Consider the following 24,852-nt stretch of genomic DNA (forward strand, 5'->3'; position numbering starts at 1 on the left):
TTCACATGATGTGCAGAAGTTCAATGAAGAATACATATCACAAAGTCATCTGCTCATGACATTCAGAAGGATTTTGAAGAGGACATTTGAGTTGGTCTGTGGAGGAGAAGGGAAGCTGGACCATCACTGACATGGTAGCAGTAAGCTGAGAGGCCTTTAATACAGACCCTGTCTAAGATGTATTATAGTTACAAGATGTGATCTTTTTCGCTGCATTAAACAAAAAGGAGGCATTTCTGACACTGATTTTGAACTGCAATGTTGTAAATCAAGACTAGACTCGGTTGGAGATGAAAAGAAACAGAGGAAGGGATGAATCAAGTCTAAAGTTCTTTTTTCACATGGACTCAGGAATGCATTCTAACAATATGTACAGATTATAGTTGAGAGACTGTGGAAGCTTGTGGTACAAGACAGGGGACAGGTGGCTGTGCAGGCAGAAGAAATTGAATTTTTTAGCTTGAATTTAGGCTTGGGAATTAGGAGGTAAACTAGTGAATGGGGTGCAGGAAAAGAAAAGAGTCTGAGGCAGCCAGATTGATTTTGATGTATAAAAAGGATCCAGAAAAAATTGCCAACATTTTCTCTCTGCAGCCATTTTTTTCGGCTCAGAGAAAAGGCCTGAGGACACATGAATCCAGAAAGCGTGGAGAGGAAGGTGACGACGCAGTGCAGAAGATAAGGAAATTCATAAACAAGGGACTAAGTGAGTCAAATATTTTCATCGAGTTGTGAGTTTGTGGTTCACGAGAGCAGCTAATCGGAGAGTACAGCTTCCCCTGGCCTCCTCATCTAATTCCATGTGATCCACCGACCTTCTTATGTCATAGTGGAAATGTCAATACGCCATCTGCAGTTTGCTCTTGTGAGCTTTATTTGCCTAATAAGCTGTTTGATGTTATTAACCCTTTTGATTTCAATTCGGGTTCCATGAATAGTACTTTCATATTACCAGTAGGACACGTGTGAGGCGTTTAATCCTGAGACACGTCCAATAAAAACGTTGTCTGTAGCACAATAGGAACCTTCATGATATTCCATTTATTGATTTAGAGTTATTACATGACGCACACCTTTCAGAAAGTGACTCAGAAGAAGTTAATTGATGAAGTGCTGTCTGTTCGACGACTGGCTCCACTCAAACAGAAAAAGACCAACCTTAGCCTGTGGGTATGCAAATGACTCATTGGTCCATTGTGCTGCCCACTGTTGTGTTTTCAACCCCCAACTGCTTCTCTGCAGTGTCCTTGTCTTAGTAATTGCACCGGCACACACTACAATAACATATAGACCCTAAATGACTTGTGGTAGTACCTGAAACTGAATAGCAGTGACACGCAAATACTTAGTAGTATCACTAACTCTGGTTCTATGCAGGAAACAAAAAAGATATATAGGACTTCTATTAGTACATTTCCTACGAGTATGAATTATTAGTGATTTAAAGAAGAAGAAATATTTGGCCACCATGACTATGACTTTTTAGCGCCTGTCGATAGTGTTTCAGTTGAACAGCCAGAGATGCTTCTCACGTTGGCGTCACCCTCAACCATTTTCTTTTCATCATTAAAAGCACTCCACAGTTCTCTGCTAGCTTATTTGCACACGAGAGGTTTGGCAGTCGTGTCAATTTCATTAATGGTTCCAGTGCAGTTTGCTCTGCTCGGCACTTTAAGTCGACAGGTTGCTTCATGTTTTGGCATCAATGTTTTCTCTCATTGTGGTCTTCCAACAGTTATTTTCTGAACTGAGACTAAAGCAATAATTTGAAACAACTTAATCACAGTCCTCATCCACGAATCAAACACTCAGTTGATAGTCCAGGGTTTAATAGAAAGAGATGAAATGACATTTTTGTAACAATACCTTGCAATATTGAACAAACAAATAAGTTGGTTGGCTGGGTTAAATGCCGCCAAGACACGTGCTAACATTGTGAATGTGACAGCTTTTGACGGTAGTGATGGAGTTTCTCAGAAACCCACTTATTGTCACTGAATTAAAATATGAATCAATGGAATGTCACCTGAGCTGTCAGAGCAGTCGGACGAGGAACCTTTTTCAGCCTTCATCTTCCTCATTTGCTTGAATGAAGATTGACATCTATGTTTGTTACCTCTGCCCTGGCAGAGGTTATGTTTTCAGTGGCGCTGGTTTGTCTGTTAAATAAATAAAAACATTACCCCTTTTATTTACATGACAGGAAATCTGTACGACCTGACTTCATGAAACACAATATCCAGTTGAATCACTGAAATAAACCCACTTTCAAGCTTCTATAGCGACAAAATGAAGATTTTTTTTTTTACGGTTTCTCATTCATCTATCACTGCTGCTGGCAGTGTGTGCGGTGACACTACTACAACCTGGTGCCCGATTGAGCACATGGCACTCGGGATGTATTTAGCACCGATTATAACAAAATGACATCAAAATCTCAGCTTGGGTAATGATCAATGCCTTGGTGGAGGTATGCACTGCCCCAGTGCCTTTCAAATTTTCAAAGTAGTTGCAGCTGTGAACTGGCAGTTTTAACCATGATGTTAATCTAATATTAAGATGCAAAGCAGATTTAAGAGACTAGATAGGGGATGAGGGTTTTGGTTAGATGCAAAAGAGGAAGGTCTAATATACAGTGTAATAATTCGTTTTGAACATTGAAAAACAGTTAATCATTCTCTCTGTTATTTAATGCAAAATCTAATCACTTTGATGTGTTTGCTGCATTGAATACCGGTCATACTAGTTGGATTCAACTTAAAAAAAGTTAATAATAATAATAATAATAATAATAATAATAATATTATTAATAATTCAAATATAATTATAAGTGTCTTGCATCCACAAACCCACCAATTCCTGATGGAATCCTCTAAGTGTATGAAATGTTGCTCTTCCTGTTTAACTACCCTCTTTGTTAAAACGGTATAAATGCAGAGTGAGCATATAAGGACAACTTCAATCACCGCACCCAAAATATGTTTCATGGAAACTATGCCAGAAGCATTGAACATCACATGACGCACTCTTCTGTGTCGGATAATTAAAAAAAAAAAACAGAATAAAACACTTGACGAACACAGTTTTTTAAATATCAGACTCATTTAAAAGCAGCAGCAATTAACCACACATTTAATTTTTTTTTTAATGTTTCTTCCGACATATATATTACATCTACCGCAGGAATTACTGCGTCACATCTTACAGAGAGATTGGAGCAGTTCGTATTATACATTATTTCTGCTGCTTATTTTTCCAGAACATTCTTCTATGCCCTTCCTCTTAAAAAAACTCATGCATCATAAAATAATTTCTTTTATTCTTCCTTTCATCCTGAGAATGCATACTATTGAGTGGCTCTTTTGTTTATGTAATTGTTTTATACCTGTGAGACAACATTTTTTGGACTTAAGTCGCTGCTTAAATGTAATTGTTCAGGATGGAGCATTGAATAGTGACATGGTTTCTGTGTGAGTCGGACCTGCTACCAGGCTTGACCAGTTTTGCAGTGAAGTAGCCTTCCAAATATGTATCAAAACAATTCAGTTGAAGTGAAGATAAGACGCCTGTGGTTCCATCCTTTCATGCAAACCTTTGCTGCCTTTTTTGTGCCATGTTTCATTGGTTTATTAAACGTGAAATGACTGTCTAAATGTAAATTACCATAGGCATTTTTAGTAGAATTAACGTTATTCAGCAGTACAGGAGGCGACATTTCGGCACCAGACCAGCAGGTGGCGATATCAATCTATGACCGGTGTCTGTCACTACCAGAAGAAGAAGTCTCGGACCGCCTCCCGAATGAGCTCGGTGACAGCCCAACACTCTCTGCACCAGCGTCGGTCAGTCCATCTCATCTGAGCCCTCATGTATTCGAACGGTAGCTGCGGGGATCGGGGTGAAGGAAAGCGACACATTGCCGCTTTGGTCCTGGCGAGAGGCGGGAGTAAGGGGATCCCTCTGAAGAACATCAAGGTGCTGGCTGGAGTTCCCCTCCTCGGCTGGGTCCTGAGGGCAGCACTGGACGCGGATGTGTTCGACAGGTAATTCAGCCAGGCTTTCAATCCCAAACTATTCAAAATTCAGCGTACGTTTGTGGCGTTTTCTCAATGACTGGTCGTGTCGCCGCTGGTTTACGCGTCATTTTAAACCACCGTCACGGACGTAAACAGAACTTAAATGTTTGTTCTTCCTTAATAATCATTCAAACAAGCTCGTGATGCACACGGTATCGCTTATTATTCACTATAACATTATTTATTATTCATCCGTCCTGATGATGCTTTGTTTGTTTTTACTAGTTTTTCAAGTGAAATTTAATTTGACTGTATATTTGGCAAAGGAATGAAGACTTTATCCCATAGAATGTGTATGTACATAATGACCATAATAGGTGAATAGAAACAGTGATGACGTCTTGTCTGTGTACACGTCAGAAGTACCTTCCCACACCCCTGCCAAATAGACTGTTGGTCCTGTCACACCCGATGTTAGACTAACTGATAGCAGGACAGGCTCTTATGTGTGTTTTTCACGGTTATTGAGTGATATGTTATGACTTAAGAAATCGTTGATGCAAAAAAATACAAAACAAAAAACATTAAGTCCTTGTGTGTGTGTGTGTGTGTGTGTGTGTGTGTGTGTGTGTGTGTGTGTGTGTGTGTGTGTGTGTGTGTGTGTGTGTGTGATCTACTTATATTTTCCACCCATTTTTAAACAGTTATCAAAATAAGTGTCATTCATATTATTAACTTTAAAAATGATAAATATTTCACTTCTACACATAGCTTATATATTTTCATCCTCTTGCCTGGTGTGAAATGGAATTGAAGTAAAAAATAAACAACATTTGCAATTAGCTGTTACAGTAGAATAAAACAGTACAATTCTCTTGCCAGTGTTTGGGTCTCAACGGACCATGACAAAATCGAGGAAGTCGCCAAAGCGTGCGGGGCCCAAGTCCACCGCAGGAGTCCTGAAGTTTCCAAAGACTCGTCCACTTCACTAGATTCCATTGAAGAGTTCCTCCGAGCCCATCCAGGTACGTTGTTTGAAGAATGAATATTTCACCTTCCTTCCTTAATCATCTGCGGCTACAGTACATATTTTGGGTCACTTTAATGCAAACTCAATCGGTTTCGTTCCTGACAATTCCTTTTATTCTGTGTTTCCGCAGATATAGACATCATCTGCAACATACAAGCCACTTCTCCATGTCTGCATCCATATCATCTGGCCGAGGCCTTGGCGCTCATCACTGAGAAAGGCTTTGATTCCGTCTTTTCTGTGGTGAGGAGACACCATTTCCGCTGGCAGGAGATCAAGACAGGATGTAAGTTTGACTACTGAAAAACGAAACTATTTTGTCATGCAATGCTGCTGCTTTCAGTCTGAGAAGGATCCCAACAATGCATTGAAAGTGTCATTTCGTCTGCTCCCCTGCAGCTGATGAGATGACCAAAGCGTTGAATCTGGACCCGTCTAACAGACCGCGGCGCCAGGACTGGGATGGCGAGCTTTGTGAAAACGGCTCCTTTTACTTCACCACCAAAGACCTCGTCATGAACCAGGGAATGCTGCAGGTAACCTCTTCTCTCTTGCGTCATCACTGCAATGTCTGCAATTGCATGTTAATTTGACGTGGTTTGACGTGAAGTCTCTTTATCCTAGTATATGCAAGTAGATGTAAATATTAGATAATAGTGACAAGTTTCACCTCTAAGTTTAAGAAACTGTTTCTGTTGTTGTAAGTGTTGTGTAATGAAATATGATATTTTTGTGCGACTAACATGTTTATGTAGCTGCTGAAATCTTGCTTAGAAAGTTGTAAAACTTTAACTGGCAGTGATGTCTTGAATTTCAGTTAAGCTTAAATGATCCCCCAATTCTTTAAGGTGGTTTTGTTGTTGTGCAGTTGTCTGCTCCATTTTCATGTGCGGTGTATATGTGACAATCAAGTTACACCTTCAACCACTTGCTCAGTTACACTCTGTGTTAAGTAAGTCAGTATTCTTAAACCTAGAGGCAGGACTCGATTAAAATAACAACAAATAATGATTGGTTTTATAAATAACTTGTCCTTGAGAATAATTGCATTTTCATGTTTTAAACCAGAGTCAGGCGTGAAGTACTGAAGTGTGAGTCAACTCTTTGCTGCAGAAAACACACAGAGTGCACTTCCATCCTGAAAAATCTAAAACATAAATTTTCCATCCTTCAGTCTTATTTAGTCTCCTTCATCATGGATGCTTTAGTTGTGACCTCGCATTGTATAATGTGGTGCACTGAAAACGGTTCCCTGCAAAACAAAGTTCAGGCGTAATTTATCTGTTAATTGTGTCAACTTGTAATATATTTTTAAAATAACAACTTAATCCCATCCCTACTTATAGTACATGTATTGCCCAAACTGTTCGGTACTTCCCAGCTCATGGCAGATGTTTGTGAAACTCGCTCCAGCCTCACAATGAAAAACAAATCTTTGCACTTCAAAATGCAAGAAATGTTGTGTTCCTGAGATTTATGTGCCATTTCATGTGTTAAGTTGATAAGAAGGAAAACTAGCAACCTTCATGCTGTTGCATGCGTCTTTCTCTCATGATAAACACATTTATTGCTTCTTTTTCCACAGGGGGGGAAAGTGTCCTACTATGAGATGCTGCCAGAATACAGTGTGGACATAGACGTGGATATCGACTGGCCAGTTGCAGAACAAAGAGCTCTCAGGTGATAAAAAAGAAAAGTGTAAATAAGCTGGTAGTTCAGGTAGTAAGTATGTTACTGCCACACAAAAACATTGGTGCTCCCGTAGGTTTGGCTACTTTGGTCGGGTCACGCCTGAGGTGGTTCGGCTGATGTTCTGCCAGGTGTCTGGCTGCTTGACTGAAGGGAAGATCTTCTTGTCCGTGTCCGGGGAGGAAATGATGTCCATCAATAGCAGAGACATTGTTGGCATCCGGATGTTGCAGAGGAACAATGTCGAGGTCAGGCTTGATTTTTTTTTTAAGATGATGAGCAGAGGTTTCTCAACATTTTACGTCGAAATGAATTGACCTGTCGCCTCCAGGTGGTGCTGTTGATCTCCAGTGAAGACCCGGTGGCCCAGTCTCTGACTGAAAAACTGACTCAGAGGACCGGCTGTGTGGTTGTTCAAGTCGGAGAGGAGCCTCTTAATGACTTGACTGCTCAGGTGGAGGCCAAGCAGCTCAGCTGGAAGGACGTGGCTTATATGGGTTAGTAGGGAATGCGGCTGAACCCAACCCACGGCATGATCATTGATACGCTTTCCTCATGAATGAAATGCTCTGCTCTCAGGCAATGATGAAACAGACATCAGCTGTCTGAACCTCGCCGGCCTGAGCGCCGTTCCCAGCGACGCCCCCATGGTCGCCGCCAACGCCTCCAAGTACACCTGCCATAGAGTGGGAGGAAGCGGCGCCGTCAGGGAGTTTGCGGAGTACATTCTTCTTCAGAAGGAGAAGGCAAAGTCAAAGGTGACGCAGGGCCGCAGCTACAGCACCAGCAGCACCAGCAGCACCAACTGATTTCACAGCGTCACTCACATCAATCCAGAGCATGACAAACAGACGCGACGTCTGCGACCGGGAAACCCGCAATGAGATGAAATAGAAGCCGTTTTAAAGCACTCTAATTTATGATTTTATTTGACTATCTATCGCGCTTACCTCCAAATACCTTGTTTTGAAGACTGCATCTTCCTTCAAGCTAATTTAACTCTCACTAAGCTTGAGTTGTATGTTGCATAAAAGTAAGAAGTTACATGGAAATGCTGCTTGAAGGAGCAAACTGGAGTCTAAAAATAATGTGTTTTTAAGTTAAATGAAGGAGCCAGGGAGGATTTAAGTTTATACACGGTTTGTTCTATGTTGATGAAGGTTGGTGTTGGGGATCATTTAAGCTTTACTGAGATCATGGAGGGCTCCCATGACTGCTGGTTATTATTAGTGATGTCCTCACTGCCTTGTGAATGCAGTCGTACACGATACATGGAGGAAATGTATCAAACCAACTGTGTTCAGTTCCACATGAAGAAGTTGAATCCCAAATCTGTGCATCTGTATTTATTGGTTTTTGATTGTAACTGTCTGTCTGTGCCTGTTGTTAAATTATGACCGGGCCGGGGGTGATTCTTTGAAGAACTTTTAATGAAGTGGCCTGCTGAAGAACAATTTTGATCACGTGTTGTTTTTTCCACACCCAGCGCCACTTGGTGGTGTAACTCACACTTGCACTAACATTTGCACTCACACACGGGTTGTGTTCAGTGACACAAAAAAGAATGACTGATGGTTTCCTTTCTTAAAACAAGATGAGTCAAAGGTTGATTTGTGTTGGCAGCTTCTGATCAGTGTCAGGGCTGAGAGTTTGATGTGTCTATGATGGTTAATTGTTCATTTTATTTATTCATACAGGGATCTTAAGGATGAACTGGACAACAACATGAACGCTTGGTTGACAACAGGAATGAAGAATTCAAGAAGGCAAAATAAAGAAAAATCATGAGGTTGTTTTGGTTTTTCCTACCCTTTTATTTCCTCTTTCTGTTAATAGAAATTTTGAATTGTACCTGCTATAATAGAAAGGGAATGATAACTGAAGTGATGGCGTCATAAGGCTTCATGACACAGTGTCCTCATTTTCAGAGACCACTAGATGGCACTGTTTGCTCCAAAATCTTTGGATTTGAGCAGCCATTTCAATGAAACCTCACATCATGTTTAGACTACTGAGCTCTGAAAATGAGGCCAGTGTTTCATGAGGCCACATCGAGCCATCACTACTTCTAGCTTCAATGATAAAGTAAGTAGCGGCACTATATGTGTATATATATATATATATATATATATATATATATATATATATATATATATATATATATATATATATATATATATATATATATATATATATATATATATATATTTAGTTCTTTTATATGATTTATATTGTTTCATATGATTTATCTTTTTATATTATTGTTCTTTAATATTAAAATCTCACAGGGCCATTGAAACTTGATGCCAACAAGTGGAGCATTTGGTTTTTTTTCTGCCTAACACAACAGGTCTCTCTTCACATCAACTTCAAACATGATGGTGCGTGATGTGGCATTATTTGGCTTGTTTATTGGTGATGTCTGGCCCTGCAGTTGCCTGGATACTCCACCCAAAGTCTCCTTGGGTGAAAGCTTCAGCAGTGACATGATTAGAGACTGTGGAGAGCTTGTTCCTGCCTTGTCCTGGAACTTTCTTGTGATCTCCTCCCGGACATGCCTGCAGAAAACGCCTGACCCTGGGTCTTTGTTTAATGACAGACTAAGTGGACCCATTTCACCTTCCTCAGTGGTGACCCGGAGTTGTGAGGCGATGTCAAGAATGAAAATTGCCTCCTGGCTTCTTGCTTTTTTTTTGTCCCAACCATGTGGTAAAGCGGGTTCAACCAGTCCTTCAATGATCCGTTACAGCTGTTTTTTAGTTTGAGAAATGTTTTATCTGTATAGAAAAGAATACAAATAGTGATAATATACATTTAAACTTATTTCATCAGTATATTTTACAAAGTGAATCGGAAGAGAGAAACCAACAGAAGGGTCACTGTGATTCAACTGAACTGTCCTGGTCGGGGAGAACTGAGGCGGTGTCATGCCGTCAGGATGACGGGTGTGATCACCAGCGGCCCGTCATTCTTCCCGGATTTGTTCGTACAGGGGCTGAAAAACGGTAAGACGCATTCCGTGAAGGTGTCATTGAAAGTGTAGATATGCACTCTGGCGTCCACGTTGTAGAAAGAAACCTGGACAGAAAGACCATGAGAGTGAGACCAACCCTGACATGTGCCTTTTTCTTTAACGCTTTAATCCCACCTGTCCGTTTTCATAGTCCACAAATATCCCGATTTTATGCGGTCGGAGGTTCATATCGATGTCTGTGGATGGTTCCGTGCGAAAAGCATACTTGCTCCTAAATGAGAAACGGAAACTCAAGGTCAAGTACTGAGTGTTTTGGAGGTTTTTATGTCTATTTTAAAGGTGTTTCATAGAGGGCACAAACTACTGTTTTGTCAAATATCAGCTAAGCTGTGTCTTTAACTCTTTAACTGTTTTCTGTCCTCACACTTAAACCATGAGCTGAGACTCCTGGGAAACGTTGGCGTTCCCCCTGCATCACATTCACTCTTCTGTTTACACTGTCGTGCACTGTTTCATTTGCAGAGGCATTGCTACAACAATAGCCCCATTGTCACTGTTGGGTTCAGGAAATATTTTTTGGCCGAAGCTTGTGTTACTCACTTGTCTCTCAGGCTGAGGAACCAGTAACCATTACTGGGGTTGACGTTGATTTTCCCTTTTCTGTTGATGGATTGTCTGGCAACCCCCAGATCCCAGTCTGTCTTCCCGCCCACCAGAACCTGAAAACCGGAGAGGCATTCAAAAAGATCTCACATTGATGTAGAAGATTTTTCAGAACTGATGAAAACAATCAGGAGACTATTCTTTATCTTTTAAATGAGTTAGTGATTCGAGACCCTCGAAGAGTTACCTCCCAATAGTGTCTCCCGGAGCTGATAGCCTGGGACCCCAGAACACAGACCACTCTGTCGAACCTCTCGACGTTATCTGGAAGCAGCTGGTGTCGATCTCCACATTTCACCTGCACGCACACAACACACTCTGACTTCAGCACAAACTGGCAGAGCTGCGATCAAAGATGGAAATAATCTGGGGGGACAACACTGGCAACATGAAAGTCTTCAAACTCTGTCAAACGCACCGAGTCACCAACTCATCCATCTACTTTGTACCAAAAGATTAAGTTACTTACTGATACTGCTAACAAAGCTTGCATGAATCAATTCAATTTCCGTCACTTTCCAAGTCACTAAATATGGTCCCAGTTCTTATCTTGTCACAGTCCCACATGTGTAATATTTCTTACTTCCCAGTAGCATTTGTCTTTACGCCATCACATACAACAATATTCCAATATTATGTTCTTTCAACTAGTCCACCGCTTCCCAAGTCAGAAGCCCTCAAAATGACAGTACCACTGAGTGGCAAGCCCTGCCACCCTTGGGAAATAGCAAGGCAGGGCTGGCAAACTCTTCTATAAAGGACAGCAGTACTGGTGTAGGTTCTCAATACATAAGCTGTGCGGCACCTTCAATTTCTGCTGTTTATTACAGTTCACCATTTTGCAATGGTTTGTACAAAATTATGTTAAATTGTTTTTGTGGGGCCTATGTGGGGTCTCACTTTGGGAGTCCCTGAACTGGTCCAGTAAAAAAATACATTCTGACAGGACAGAAATAAGGTAGAAAAAAGGTCAACAAGATACACATGAAAATGTTCCTTAATCTCACACTCTTCATGTCGCCTGATATGATCAATCTTGGGTGAGCAGAGTTGAAGTCCAGGGTCACGTCCACTGTGTTAAAGAAAGAAGTGTTAAAACATTTGAATTTTCTTAATTTTTTAAAGGGCCCATATTATGCAAAAACTTGTTTTGGTATTTGGATCACCATTTGCTTTGCCATGCATGTAAACAATCAGGTAAAACAAGATTCAGTTGATGTCGCCCAGATTTTCTCTGGATTTTTGTTTTAAATTCAGTTTAAATTCTGCATTCAATATGGAAAATGTTTTTTTTTGTTTTAATGAATGTCAACAAAGGAATAATCATCGTTCAAAGCTCACTGGACACAGCTGATCATAAGCATAATATGGGACCTTTAAATTGCTAGTGACAGGCCTTTGAGGCTTCATGCAACAGGGACCTCATTGTCAGAGCCCTCTAGATGGAACTTTCTGCTCTAAAATCTTTGCATTTGAACAGCCATTTCAATGAAACCTGACACCTTTTTTAAATCACCTCCTCCTGAGTCCTGAAAGAACGACTCATGAAGTCTCATCAGCCCATCACTACTAAGATCAGTAAGAATGAAAGAAGAAAGGAGAAAGAAAGAAAGCAGTACATACATGCATATTCCTGCACCCTCTTCACCTCTGAAATGAGATTAGAATTAATTTTGCTCATTGCTTTATTTAATATTGACAATGTACACATACTTGGCTGGGTCCGACTTGGACTTGCATCTGGTGGCTGGTAAGTGGGCATCGGAAGTAAACCTGAGGAGAAAATGTAATATTTATCACATAAAACAGCAGCAGCAGAAAGATCACATGCAACTGCCACAGAAAAAAAAGACATATGTGTCACCACTTCATTCTTACTTTGATTCTCTTCAGAAATATGAATTCCTAATTGCTCTTCTTGAACTATGCCACCATAAAGTAACAGGTCTTGATGGTTATTTTGTTGACCGACCTGTTTCGGCAAGACTCCTCAGCTGCTCCTGGTACCTTTCCATCAAGTCGGCCAATGTCCTGTAGATGTTATCTGTGCCCATGTTAAAGTCCATCGAAACTCCAGACCAGTCTTTGGTTTGGGGAGGACTAGAAACAATGGGGAAATTCTAGAAAGGAGAGGATAGACAGGGTTCAACTTGGGTTTCCTTTACAAACAAAGAAACAATCTTATTGTGTTCCCAAAAGGATTGTATTATCCCAGCACTTTCTATTTCTTTGGGAAAAATAACCAAAGCCCTCTGCTAAGCAGATAATTTCCACCCACCTTATCTATGGAAATAAAATCTTTTTTTACTTATTTGTTTGCAACAATATCATTTATAGCTTCATTCAAATGAGCTCATTCAGGCAGCAGGTGGCAGCACTGTTCTACAACTCGTGCCCATAACACAGAAGAACCTGAACATGGAGGTCAGTTGAAGTCTGACATGTGTCTCCCACAAACCTCAACACAGTAGATGTAGTCTTCCGATTGAGTGAGTTCAGAGATTATCCGCTCCCTTCTTCGAAGTTCATCAATCTCGAGCTCCAGCTGCTGTTTGATGGCGGTGGCCTGCTGCTCCGCTGTCCTCTGACTCGTCTCCATCACCTCCATCAGCTCGGCCTGTGAGCGCTCGATGGCGGAAACCAGGGCCGAGAAGATGCATATGCTGCTGGTGATCTCTCGCTCCACCGCTGACTGCAGGAAGGATTGCAGACATTGGGAATTAACTGGAGAACAAAATAGATTTGATCGAATAGTGAAACAGAAAACCAAGAGTTCCTTGCCTCCAGTTGGTCCACTGATAGTTGGATGTCATCAATCTTCTGCAGCCTCTGTCCGATCATCTCCTGGATCTGCTGCTCACACACTCTCGCCTTTACCTGAAAACATAAACAACCTTGTCCAGATCTGAGAAAGTGTCTGCTTGAGAATGACCATAAAATGACCCCAAATCAAAGTTCATTGCATGCTACATGTTTGTGGTGCACTTATTCTACCCTTCAGTTTTAAAAATGTCATGGCTCGTATGGTTTAAGTGTTCCACCTTATTCTCGTTGTATTCCTCCTCCACGGTGACTGTGTCATGACCCTGATGGCTTTCAGTCTCACAGTCAGGACAGATGCACACCCTGTCGTCGCGGCAGTAAATCTGAAAAAAAGACATGGTGATGGATTGCTGCCACACCACTTTACTTCGAAATAGTTTGTGAAAGATCAAACTAAAAATAAATAAAATGATAAAATACAAAATAATAATGTCTTGTCATGAATCTGATATCATTCTTTAGGACAACTAAACCATGAGATTATGTGAAGACGACCCCTTTCAACAGACATTCGGATAAACATTTGGATCCATAAGAGCTCTAAAAACACAGACCAGCAGGCCCCTCCGATGGAGCGCACACACAGGCAGGCTCTGGCTGCTCGCTGCACAGCTCAAGGTGAATCTTCTGCGGCCGTTGGAGCGGTTGAATGGCGGTGGTGGTGGGGGAGGCTCTATTGCCGGGTTATAGGTGGAGATGGGACTGTCGTTTGGCACCGACGATGCCAGCAAAGCTGTGAGTGGTACCTGGCCTGGAGTGGGATGGACTTCAATACATGCGAGACAAAACAAAAGGCAGATGATCAATCCGGGTCCTTTATAAATACACTGCTTTGATGATTGACCTCTGAATATTCTGCAGACAAAACATGACTAATAATAGCAAATAAAACTATTAGAAGGGTGTGCCTTGGTATGTTACTGCAGTATAAGCCCTCTGTTCAGTCCTGTGGAGACGGAATGTTTGGTACATTGCTGCTTTTTATTTGAACGTCCACAGTTCAGAAATACTGTGTCATAGTTCATTGACTGACCAAACTGGATTAAAGCAAGAACAGGACTAGCCTCACCAGTGGTTGGATCTTCTTGTGTTAGAGCCACTGGTCTTTCAGGCAGAGGTTTCGTCAGTCGTCCGGCTAATTCAAGCATCAGATCATCACGCATTCCATCGGTTTTCCCTCCTCCAGCTTTTCCCACTCTCTTGACCCTCCCCGCCGCTCGTCCACTTCCGATGAGCCCGCCTTGCATTGACCTGAACTGCTCAGTTATCTCGCGCAGGGTCCGGTTGATCTGGAGATCGGGTCTCTTCTGGAAGGTCTTTTTACACAGAGGGCACTGGCAGATCTAGAAAGGCAGTACCACACGTCAACACTGGGAAGAGAGGAAGCAGGTGCCTCTGGGGGAATGAACGGGACGGACCTTGGATCCATCCCAGTATCTGCTGATGCAGCTCATGCAGAAGCTGTGACCGCATGGTGTAGAGGAAGGGTTCGTGAACACCTCCAAGCAGATGGAGCACTGAAACTGCTCGTCTGACAAGAAGCTGCCGTAGAAGGACATCCTGAAGAGAGGAGACACAGTCACAACAGCGCTCGCTTCTTTCATCACCGAACCATTGTGTCGTCTTTCCTCAAAGAGCAGTGATTTCCTTTTTCTAAGCCGACAGTCAAAATGTTAATAATACGTTACAACGTGTGTTTATTTCATGTAACCTCCTGCTCGTGTTTCACTGATGTAGTCATAACACCTCAGCGCACCTCTTACAGCGACACACAGTGCTCATGGGTGGAGGAAATAAATACTGTGTGTCTTCATTACAAAACAAAAAGGTCAAGACTAGGTCGAGGAGCAAGTCACTACCACTCTCCACGGAAAAGCACCTGCTACTGCCTCAAACTGAGATCAAACCCTTCTTGCTGTGAGCCATGTACTTCACCTTCAAACACAAGTTGATTCAGGGACTGACACTGGCAAACTTTGAAACCGACCTCCACACATTTGACACACGCCCCACTCAGTCCACCATCAGCTTGTGTAATTCATTATGTGCTACTTTCCTTTAAATTACCTTGAGTAGGTAACAGCTCAAACAATTTGTTCTTTTTGGAGTGGATCTCTGATTATGTCATGCGCCCTTATCACCACTGTCAGTCCACAGATCAGATTAGGCTGGGTCACAGACACTTCAGGAATGAAGCAAAGCAGGTACTTTTCCAGCATCACACACTGTACGTGCTCGAAAATGTGATTTTCATGAAACATAAAGGCTGTCTGTGTATGTCAATCAGGACCCAGGTGTAGCTACCAAAATAGAATTTTCTAAACTGGATCTTTCAGCAGGGCAGACGCCACAGCCTCGTCCTGCAGACCTGAGTTCAGACCATGAAGGTGATGCAGTTCTGTTTGAACTCACCAATTATATAAAAAGGTCACCTCTTGGTTTTAAGCAAGAGGTGTCTGGAGTTGGACAGACTTTGTATCTGCAATGTTTTTGCCCATTTTCTGGTTTTTTTTTTCCATGCCAGAATTCACCAGACTCCACTTTTATGAAGCAGGAGGAATCATTTTCACACATGTGTGGCCACCACAGAGTCCAGACCTTTACCCCACTGAGAGGCTCTCTGATGTGCAGGAGAAGACGAAAACCCAACAAATACTTTTATCATCACATGCCTGAAGTTCCAGCTTTTTTTTCACTTAAACAAGCGCTTCCTAAATAAATGGTGAAAGTCTGTCATGAGTATTCATTTTCAAGTGCTCTCTTAAATCTTCCTCACAAAATATAATGAACCAAAAATGAAGCGGCTTGGCAACACTCAAAAGGCTCCTGACTTGGAGTTCGCATAACAATATCCAGTATATCCAAATATTCTTGCTTCAAGTCATTGAAGCAAAAATGTGAGTGTAAAGAAAGGTCATACCTGTGAATGTTGGCTTTAAAATCTCCCAGTAGCAGCAGCAACGTTCGGCTGTCAACGTTCTGCTTCTTTAGAGACGTCTGTCCTGTGAGGAGTTTTTCCACTCAGCGAGTCGTGAATACGCCCATTTGCCTTGTTCTGGGACAGGTTCGCTAAATGTGACAGGACTGGTTAAGGTGGGGGAATCGTGCAAAAAAAAGTGAGTAGGTCAAGTGGATTGAACCTTAGCCTACTTTATTTTTCACAGCCGTCAGTGTCTAATTTCAACGTGACGACTCCAGGACGACGTTGAGCTGACACAATTAAAAATAAATCTGGAACGACAGGTTTGATCAAAAACATGATGCTGTCTGTTGAGTAACTTTAAACTTTAATTGATGTGTGGAGGTGTGCAGCCCAGATGGCTATAGAAAGTTTGAAAATTACCATTTCTGAAGCAAGGAAAGTTGCATATCCAAGAAAAAAAAAGGAATTTGTTTGTAAAAATTTTTGTACAGATTCTCCTGGAATAATGTTAAAAATAAGACAAATTTAAATAACAAACTTAAACACAGACATTTTAAATACCATGAAAATATAAACAGCGAGTTAATCATGATATTGTTCGAGACATTTTTGCCCTGATGAAGTTGTATTTTGATGTCTGGCATCCACCTGAAATGTATTCACATGTATTTTAATCAGACAGGAGTGTTTTGATTTTACTTTTATTTTTTATTTTTTATTTTTTTTTGTGATTCAGATGGCTGTTAAATTCACTTATGAATCAACAGTCTTGCCAAGATAATATCCTGCTGTGCAGCTTTCAATGAACTGTGTTAAACTGGGTAGTTGCATTTTTCATGCAGCACTGATAAAAATATAAAAAATAACTTTATGGATTATGTAGCTAAAGCAAGGATTGTTTTTGTTTCAGCTACTTAATTTCTTGTGTGTATGAAATGAGTTTTCAAGTGAAGCGTACGTTGTAACATTGTAAGTCAAGTTAGTTTTAATTTTGTAGTAAGACTCACTTAACTTACTCGCAAAATTAAGTAGTTACTACAAAATGAACCTGACCTGTAATGTTGTGTAGGCTATAGTTGCAAAACTAATTTCTTACATTATAACCTGGTGCAAAAAGTTTCCTCAACATTTCAAGTAAATCAGGTTCAATATTTTGAGTCATGCTGGGTCACTTAAAATGTCATGGCTATGGACAATCATTACAATGCACTTATCACATGTCAGGACATGCTACGGACAAAGCGCTGCCACATAGGAGGATTACAGTGACTTAGAAAAAGAAGGGTTGTGTTGTGCCACCGAAACACAGAGTGGGGCATCATCCCGCGTATGAGGAAGTCTCAGGGAGGAGATGTTAAACAGGAAAAGAGAAACTTTGCTAGTCTGGTTTGCACACGTTGAAACATGAAAACAATCTTTTGAAAACGTTAATCTAGTTGAAGTGACCCAAATATTTTCTCGACTGGAGTCGCATCATGGCTGCCAGCGTCATGATCTCCTTCCTCTTCTTTAACCTTGGTGTCAGGTGACAGCCCTCTCACATGTCTAATTCGGGTAAATATCAAATAGTTCAGTCACTACGTGACCAAGCTCTGACAGGAAGAATGACAAATTAAAGAAGCTGCTCTTGTCGTCACCTCCATCTGCTCCGAAGTTCTAGATGATTGATAATGAGCTGTGGGAAATATGTGCTGAACACCACTTTGTTTGTGTCGCACTTCACTGAACTTCACTCAGAAGTTCAGCTGTGGTTAAGACTGTGAGCTGATGAAATATAAAGCTCATCCAGCATCAGCTTCTTTTCTCACACTGGTCAAACTGTACCGTTTTGCTTGAACTGAACTTGAATTTGGCTTACTTTCCCCTTCAACTTTCAATTCAACTCATTCATAGAACAATGTACAAAATCCTCTGGATTTAACCAAACCAAATGGCTTCAAAGAGATCCAGTTCTATCTTTTGAGCTTTGTTGCAGCTGGGCCACAGGGCTGGCTGTGTCATCACCTACATAGTTTACATTTGTCAGCCCTTTTCGAGATAAGATGTGTCTCAGACACAGCGTGTTCCCAAATGAGATGGTGGTTCTGCTACAAAAACATTCCACTCTGTCTCCACTGGTCGAAGTGACGGACCGTGTGTCAGCAACTAAAGCTGAAATCATTGTTACATGACATGCCACATTTTAGAGGCTGGTGGACCTGAAGATGTCAAATGTGTTGTTCACTGTCAGTCGCTGTAATACACCATCTTTTTTTAATGCACAAGATGCATCTTTTTTTCTGTCCCACTCTTGACAGGATGTATTAAATCACCAGGCTGGCAAACAAAGGCATTGACACAGATATTTAACTGTTGTGTCACAGATGCTGTGAGTGTTAAACTGTCATCATATATCAAGTTTTGTCATCATTACCGCGAGATCTACCGCATATAAATACATAAACTGGAATGATTGTGTATTAAAAATGATCCCTTTTTTTCATATTTATCCGTCTCACAATTTGAATGTATCAGGCTTAGAAGTTTGTCCCTGCACCCCATGAAGTCGCAGCATGAACATTCATAGAAATACATAAACAATGTATCTGCTTTCATCACATGCTTTAAAGTAACTCCAATTGTTCTATTCCTGCCGTTCAAATATATAGTATGTGTATTATTGCATTACAGGTTGGCCACACCCCTGAGTGTCCATGATGCAAAATGGCTCCTTGTTGAACTGTATCAGATCATGCAGCTGTCACAACTAAATATTAAATTATTAACAACCATCCAACCCTTGACTTAAACCATTGGGTTTAACTCCAGAGGAACTTTCACAGTCAGTAAAACAGAAGTTATCGAATGCTGCATCACTGGTGCAAGACAAATGTGTGAACTTGTTAAAGTTCTGCTTCTGTAAAATTTTGAATATATAGTCAACAGTTTCGCAGGGTATGTTGAAAGACCGCCTTTGAAAAACAACCTGAACCTTCTAATGTGAGTTGAATTTGAGGGCCACGTGATGTACAGTATTCTGTGCTGCGTTCAGATTGTACCTTCCCACTGTAAACAATGTGTGACACAAAGGTTTAGCTACATAGATTCTTTAGCTGAGCAGATAAGATGACAGTGAAACCTTTTTCGACCCCTTCAGCACAGCTGCTATAAAAGAATTTAAATCATTTAAATTATGTGCAGACCTTCTTTTCCACAACACTATATAATGATACTAAGATGTCAATACTGTTCCACATAAGTCAAGATCACAGGCTGATTTATTGAGGGTTCCATTCACTAACCCATATTTAATACAGAGACAAGTTCTGTGAGGCTCTATGGATGATGGTGTACATTTTTTCCAGCTCTGATTTAAATAACCCTGTTTTAATATTGCATGCAATTGCTGAATACTAACTGGTACCTGGGTAAATTCATCAAGGTTATTATTATTAATGATCATTTCATTACTATTATCAGTAGTACATAAATGAGTCAGGTTCATTACTGCATGACAATTGTTGTTTTGAAGGCAAATAACTACATACAACAAATACATATCTTCAAACAGATGAACCATATAAATGTATATGGCCAGGAAAATATGTTTATGACATCACACTACGCTTCAACAGAGCAAAGTAAGGCGGCGCCAACAAGGCTATACTTGATGTCTGCGAAAAACGGTGTAGTTGATGGATCATTTGGGCGTTCCAAGAGTGAGCTGAGTGAATTGATGCCAAAAGTCGAACAACAGGGATTTGTTGAGTCGACTTATCCTGCCGTGGTGGAGAAGTTTCGGCACTGCTGGCTTTATTCGGCTATGACTTGGGGGTCAAATTTAGATGTTTGAAGAGGCTATGATTTTATCGAAAAAATAATAATGAAGCAAGATGAAATATTGTCGAGCACACTCAAAAAACCAGGAAGAAACATCCACTTAATTTCATTTACACCTTGTCCAAATCACCAATGGTGAAGTATTTACAACTCTGTTTAAATAGGAGATCTGCTTCCTTGTGATGAAGGCCCACAGAACGGCAGACTTACTGAGTCAACATTTACTTGCCACAGTCATCTGTCAGTGAAGTGACAGATGCTTCATGAAACTGCAACTTCATTTTTCGTGCCCACTAGAGGGCGCTCTCTGCTCTTTGGATCTTTGGATATGAACAACCATTTCAATGAAACCTCACATCATTTTTAAACAGAGAACACCACCTACTGTGCTCTGAAAATGAGGACACTGTTTCATGAAGCTTCTGTCAGTGAAGTGACAGAAGCTTCATGAAACTGCAACTTCATTTTTTGTGCCCACTAGAGGGCGCTCTCTGCTCTTTGGCTCTTTGGATATGAACAACCATTTCAATGAAACCTCACATCATTTTTAAACAAGGAACACCACCTACTGTGCTCAGAAAATGAGGACACTGTTTCATGAAGCCTCATCAGCCCACTCCTGACAAGGGGCCTAATTTATAAAACCATGCTCAGGTGAGCATAAAACGGTTAGCATAAGCGGGAAACAGGATGCGTGTGCGCAAAGATGCTGAGCTTTTTATTAAGGTTTTTTTATTTTATTTTTTTTCAATAAATACCAAAACAAGTGTACTGGCTGGTGTACACATTCTTTTTTTTAGCACAAACTGTTTATAAATGACACCCCAGAACAGTGGTAATATTTATATATAATATTTTTAGCTGCACCTTTGTAACCTCCATGACTAGTCTCTGTGACAGTGACACATGTTGGATCAGAATTAAACCTGTCTCACCCAATACAAATCCCAGTTGATCCCTTTGGGCGCTGGGTTGTATTGTTACTGAATAGCAGTAACAAGGAGGCAGGTGAGGCAGAGCTTCACCTGTCAAGCTTGGAAAGAAAAAATGTAAAATGAAAAAATATATTAAATGGTTATATTTATCCACTATGAATGCTTTTTCTATTTCACCAGTTTTAGGTTTTTATACAAAATCGCTGATTTTTAACATTTACTGTTCAAGAGAAGTGCAGTGAGGCAGCCACCTGCTGAGCCTCACCATAGATGGCGCAACGTATTGCTGGCTCACTGTATATCACTATTAAAACACTTTTGCGATTGTATAGCTGATGGATATAATGACTTTTTGGGTCAACACCTGAATATGTGTTACTAGTTAGTTGCGCTGAGCGATTATAAAATGGCTGCGAAAAGCCACAAAGTGAGGCACGCAGTTCTCCTGCCTCATGGTAGGGTGCACTTGTGATCTCAGGGATTCTCCTTGTAACAACAGAAAAAGTGATTGATCCACGCTGCTCTCACAACACGTTGAACACAGTGAGAGAGATTACTGACGATCGAGAAGGTTTTAATCAGTGAAGTTCAGATCCCGATGTCAGAAATGATCAATGAATAGTCTGGTGATCTTCAGACAGAGCAGTGTCTTTCCTCTTCGCTGTCCGCATGCAGATCGCTGCGCTGCAGCGAGACCACAGCAGTGAAAATAGTTACTGTAGAGCGCAACATTATTCATTTAAGTCAATCTGTCTGACAATAAAATCTGATGTTTATCAGCCTAAATAAAGGCGTAAACACGTGAGTTATCAAACACCCGCACACAGCCCCGGACCGCTGCCCTGCAGTGCGCTCCACTTGTTGTTGTAGTTTGTTTTTTTGTGCTTTTTTTTGTATACTACAGTTTTTATGTGAAAAAGCCGATCTGATAATATCATCATCATAAAATCATAAACCTCACCGCAATGTTTTTTTGAGGACTGCCAGTTGAAGAAATATTATGCGGTCACGTGACAATTTATCAGACATTAGTTCCCCTTTCAAGGAAGGATGTCAAGATAAGCGGCAAGATAAAGACCGACACACAGCTCATGCTGAGTGGAAGAAGGAACAATCTGCAACAGGTTACCTCGCTAATCTCTTCATCTTTTTTATTGAGCGGATCATTATAAACAAGAGTCCATACATCACTTTCTATTTCAACAGGTTTCCTCACCATCTCACCCTTCGACATGAAGCCAGTGACGGCATTTGCAGTCTTGTGTGGCATGATGGCGCTGACTGGAGCATTTGGTGTGTATATCTTCAGGCAGAACAGTCAGTTTCGATGACACATTATAACCTAACCTAACTTTTTAAAATTCCAACTAGTGCCACCATTGGAGGAAATGGAAGCAGGTTGGTTAAATTTCATCCTTCACTGTTTGATGTTAAGTGTCAAAGTATCATATATAAAGTATTATATATTATATAGTATATGTCAAACATATACTTAAAAAAAATATATATATATATATATATATGTGTGTGTGTGTGTGTGTGTGTGTGTGTGTGTGTGTGTGTGTGTGTGTGTATATGATTGATTCCCTATGTTCATATTCAAATATAATATTGTGATTTTGTCCCCTTTGCCCAGCCAAGACAAAGCTGGTGAAGCGGTCCTTCAGCTGTCCTCCCTTGTGGAGTTACTACTATGGACGCTGCTACCTTTACGTCACGACTCAGATGAGTTGGGCCAGAGCTGAGGTAATGATCAGCATTTAGAATCGTGGGTTTATTTTCATGTAAATAATGTTCAAGTCTTTCGGGTTTTCGACTTTGAAGATATTGGCTCTACCCTTGTCTGAAAAGAATAACGCTTAAGAACTCTCAAGATTTCTTCACTGTGTTCCATAAACTGGATACATTTCTTGACACTCTTATTTCTCAATATGCCACTTTTGAATGCAACATGATTGAAAGGTTATTGAAAGGTGATTTAATTTTGTTGCCGGTGAACAGAAGCACTGCCAGGACTTGGGCGGAAACTTGGCCTCCATTCACAGCATTCTGGACTACCATGAGATTGAGAGGGTCATTGCATTAACATACCGTGGATCCGGAACGGTTTGGGTCGGAGCCTCTGATGCACAGCAGGTAGTTAGATTTTTACAATTATGTCGGAACAAGCCTTCTGTTTGACTCACTATTTCAAAATAATCCAGGAGGGATTCTGGCTGTGGAGTGACGGGACACCTTTCCATTACACCAACTGGTGTCCTGGAAAGCCGAGCGCCCACAACACTTATCAGAGCTGTGCTGAAATGCAGTTCCCAGGTAAACCATATCGCTGTTTAGCGTCTTCGCAAAAACTCCTTAAATGTGTCCGCTAAACAAATATTGCAACTTGTATGAGGCAGCAAGCAGCACATGGAGTGTTGGCAGCTCAAGTTTGACCTCCAAAATATTTGAAAAAAAATTGAGATGATCAGGAAAAGTAATTTATAAATTGGATAAATGTGATTTCCTGTTACACCTGAACCAAGGGTGGCCAGAGCCACACTTGAGAGACTGGCTGGAGAAAAGGACAGTTTCAATTAAATGTCCGACATCAGCAGATTTGCCCTCTCTTGATTTCAGGAAACAAGTGCTGGAGTGACACTCACTGCAACTACAACAGGCCGTTTGTGTGCACCAGGAAGTCCTATTAAATGGTGGCAAAAACGTGCCTCATTTTGCTTTTACTCGACCCTGTCTTTGCTGTAACGCCATTTAAGGAATGAAGCGACAAGTGACCAAAGCAGAATGTTTACAAGAAGAATGTGTTGTGAAGGAAAGCTTGCAGCAACCTCAAAAAATATCGGCTAGTGCAACGTGACGTCATGAAGTATTGCAATCTTACAAATGAGGCCTGGGGAATTAGACATGCTAATAAAGTTTAAGGAAAATAAAGTGTTCAACATGTGTGCTTGTTTAAGTAGATTACCAGTCCACCAGTCCTGCTTTCTTGTGTGTGTGTGTGTGTGTGCATATATAGACAGGTGGCAGCTAGGATGATAACAACAACAACAAACATGGAGGAATCCCTGAACAAAAGCAAACAAAAGCATCTGTTTGCTTTGGTCCAGGGATGTTTTTCACTACATAATGACTAGGATTTGAACTACTCTGAATGTACTTCAAAATCTTATAATACTGAAATTCTTATACAAATATTTTCAAGACATTAAAAGAGCTTTAGTTTAAATAAGGTGATATAGAAACTTGAATATAGTCACCATCCTGATTTATTGTGCCATTGTCAAACTGATGCAAAATAAACAATATTTTGTTCTTTAAATGTATGCAGGGGACATAATTTGATTCCGTAATATACCAAATGCATTCAAATAGAAAAATGTGACCTCTTGTGGCAAAAGTTCTTATACCATTAAACAGCAATTAATTGAGATTAATTAACCACAAATTATATATCACACACGCACACACACACACACACACACACACACACACACACACACACACACACATATATATATATATATATATATATATATATATATATATATATATATATATATATATATATATATAACTAATGTGAAGTACAACAGAAAGTAACACCAACAAATCTAGAGTGGATAAAGATACAAACATTTCTTCAAGGTAGGAAACAAATATGTGTTCACATGCAACACTTTGTTGTGTTCGCTTCAATTGCTACTTTTACGACCTCTAAACCAGACGTGTGCAAAGCGCGGCCTGCAGGCCAAATACAGCTTTTGGCCCAGGGATGTGCACAGATGTTCAAAGTGTCCCTTCTAGAGCTTAGAGCTTTTTCTTCATTCTTAAATTGTTGAATAAAAAAGTTACTCTTTCCACCCAAATGTATTTTGAATTGTGGCAAATGATTTGTATTTGATTCATATCCAGACCTGCCCCTCCCACTCCTCATACCGCACAGAGTAGCGGTCCTGACCTGCATCATCACACAGGTAGTG

At 40.7% G+C, this 24,852-nt stretch overlaps 3 protein-coding genes across 4 annotated transcripts; 2 read left to right on the top strand and 1 right to left on the bottom strand.

Annotated features, from left to right (window-relative positions):
- Nucleotides 1–3,788: 3,788 nt before the first annotated feature.
- cmasa (cytidine monophosphate N-acetylneuraminic acid synthetase a) lies at nt 3,789–8,821 on the top strand. Of its 2 annotated transcripts, XM_053859843.1 has the most exons (9): nt 3,789–4,043; nt 4,899–5,041; nt 5,177–5,332; nt 5,446–5,582; nt 6,632–6,726; nt 6,812–6,983; nt 7,067–7,232; nt 7,315–7,493; nt 8,433–8,821. In XM_053859843.1, exons 1-9 carry the CDS (start codon nt 3,868–3,870, stop codon nt 8,439–8,441), a joined length of 1,233 nt encoding a protein of 410 aa, XP_053715818.1. In that variant the 5' UTR covers nt 3,789–3,867; the 3' UTR covers nt 8,442–8,821. The 2 variants fall into 2 exon arrangements, with proteins under 2 accessions (XP_053715818.1, XP_053715817.1); XM_053859842.1 differs by lacking the exon at nt 8,433–8,821 and having other exon boundaries at nt 7,315–8,184.
- Nucleotides 8,822–8,952: 131 nt separating this feature from the next.
- Nucleotides 8,953–16,260, bottom strand: LOC128756471 (E3 ubiquitin-protein ligase TRIM39). The gene is made up of 15 exons (XM_053861015.1): nt 16,116–16,260; nt 14,614–14,755; nt 14,265–14,538; nt 13,750–13,961; nt 13,414–13,518; nt 13,154–13,249; nt 12,831–13,064; nt 12,345–12,492; nt 12,086–12,145; nt 11,996–12,022; nt 11,380–11,444; nt 10,560–10,670; nt 10,310–10,428; nt 9,884–9,980; nt 8,953–9,813 (listed from the first exon to the last, which is right to left on the bottom strand). The coding sequence occupies exons 2-15, from the start codon at nt 14,752–14,754 to the stop codon at nt 9,661–9,663; spliced, it is 1,842 nt and encodes a 613-aa protein (XP_053716990.1). The 5' UTR covers nt 14,755; nt 16,116–16,260; the 3' UTR covers nt 8,953–9,660.
- Nucleotides 16,261–21,920: 5,660 nt separating this feature from the next.
- LOC128756472 (type-2 ice-structuring protein-like) lies at nt 21,921–24,209 on the top strand. The gene is made up of 7 exons (XM_053861016.1): nt 21,921–21,996; nt 22,079–22,165; nt 22,244–22,270; nt 22,509–22,618; nt 22,874–23,008; nt 23,077–23,188; nt 23,492–24,209. Exons 2-7 carry the CDS (start codon nt 22,105–22,107, stop codon nt 23,560–23,562), a joined length of 516 nt encoding a protein of 171 aa, XP_053716991.1. The 5' UTR covers nt 21,921–21,996; nt 22,079–22,104; the 3' UTR covers nt 23,563–24,209.
- The last annotated feature ends 643 nt before the right edge of the window (nt 24,210–24,852 follow it).

The sequence above is a fragment of the Synchiropus splendidus genome, chromosome 3 (genome assembly GCF_027744825.2).
Source record: "Synchiropus splendidus isolate RoL2022-P1 chromosome 3, RoL_Sspl_1.0, whole genome shotgun sequence".
Classification (NCBI taxonomy): domain Eukaryota; kingdom Metazoa; phylum Chordata; class Actinopteri; order Syngnathiformes; family Callionymidae; genus Synchiropus; species Synchiropus splendidus.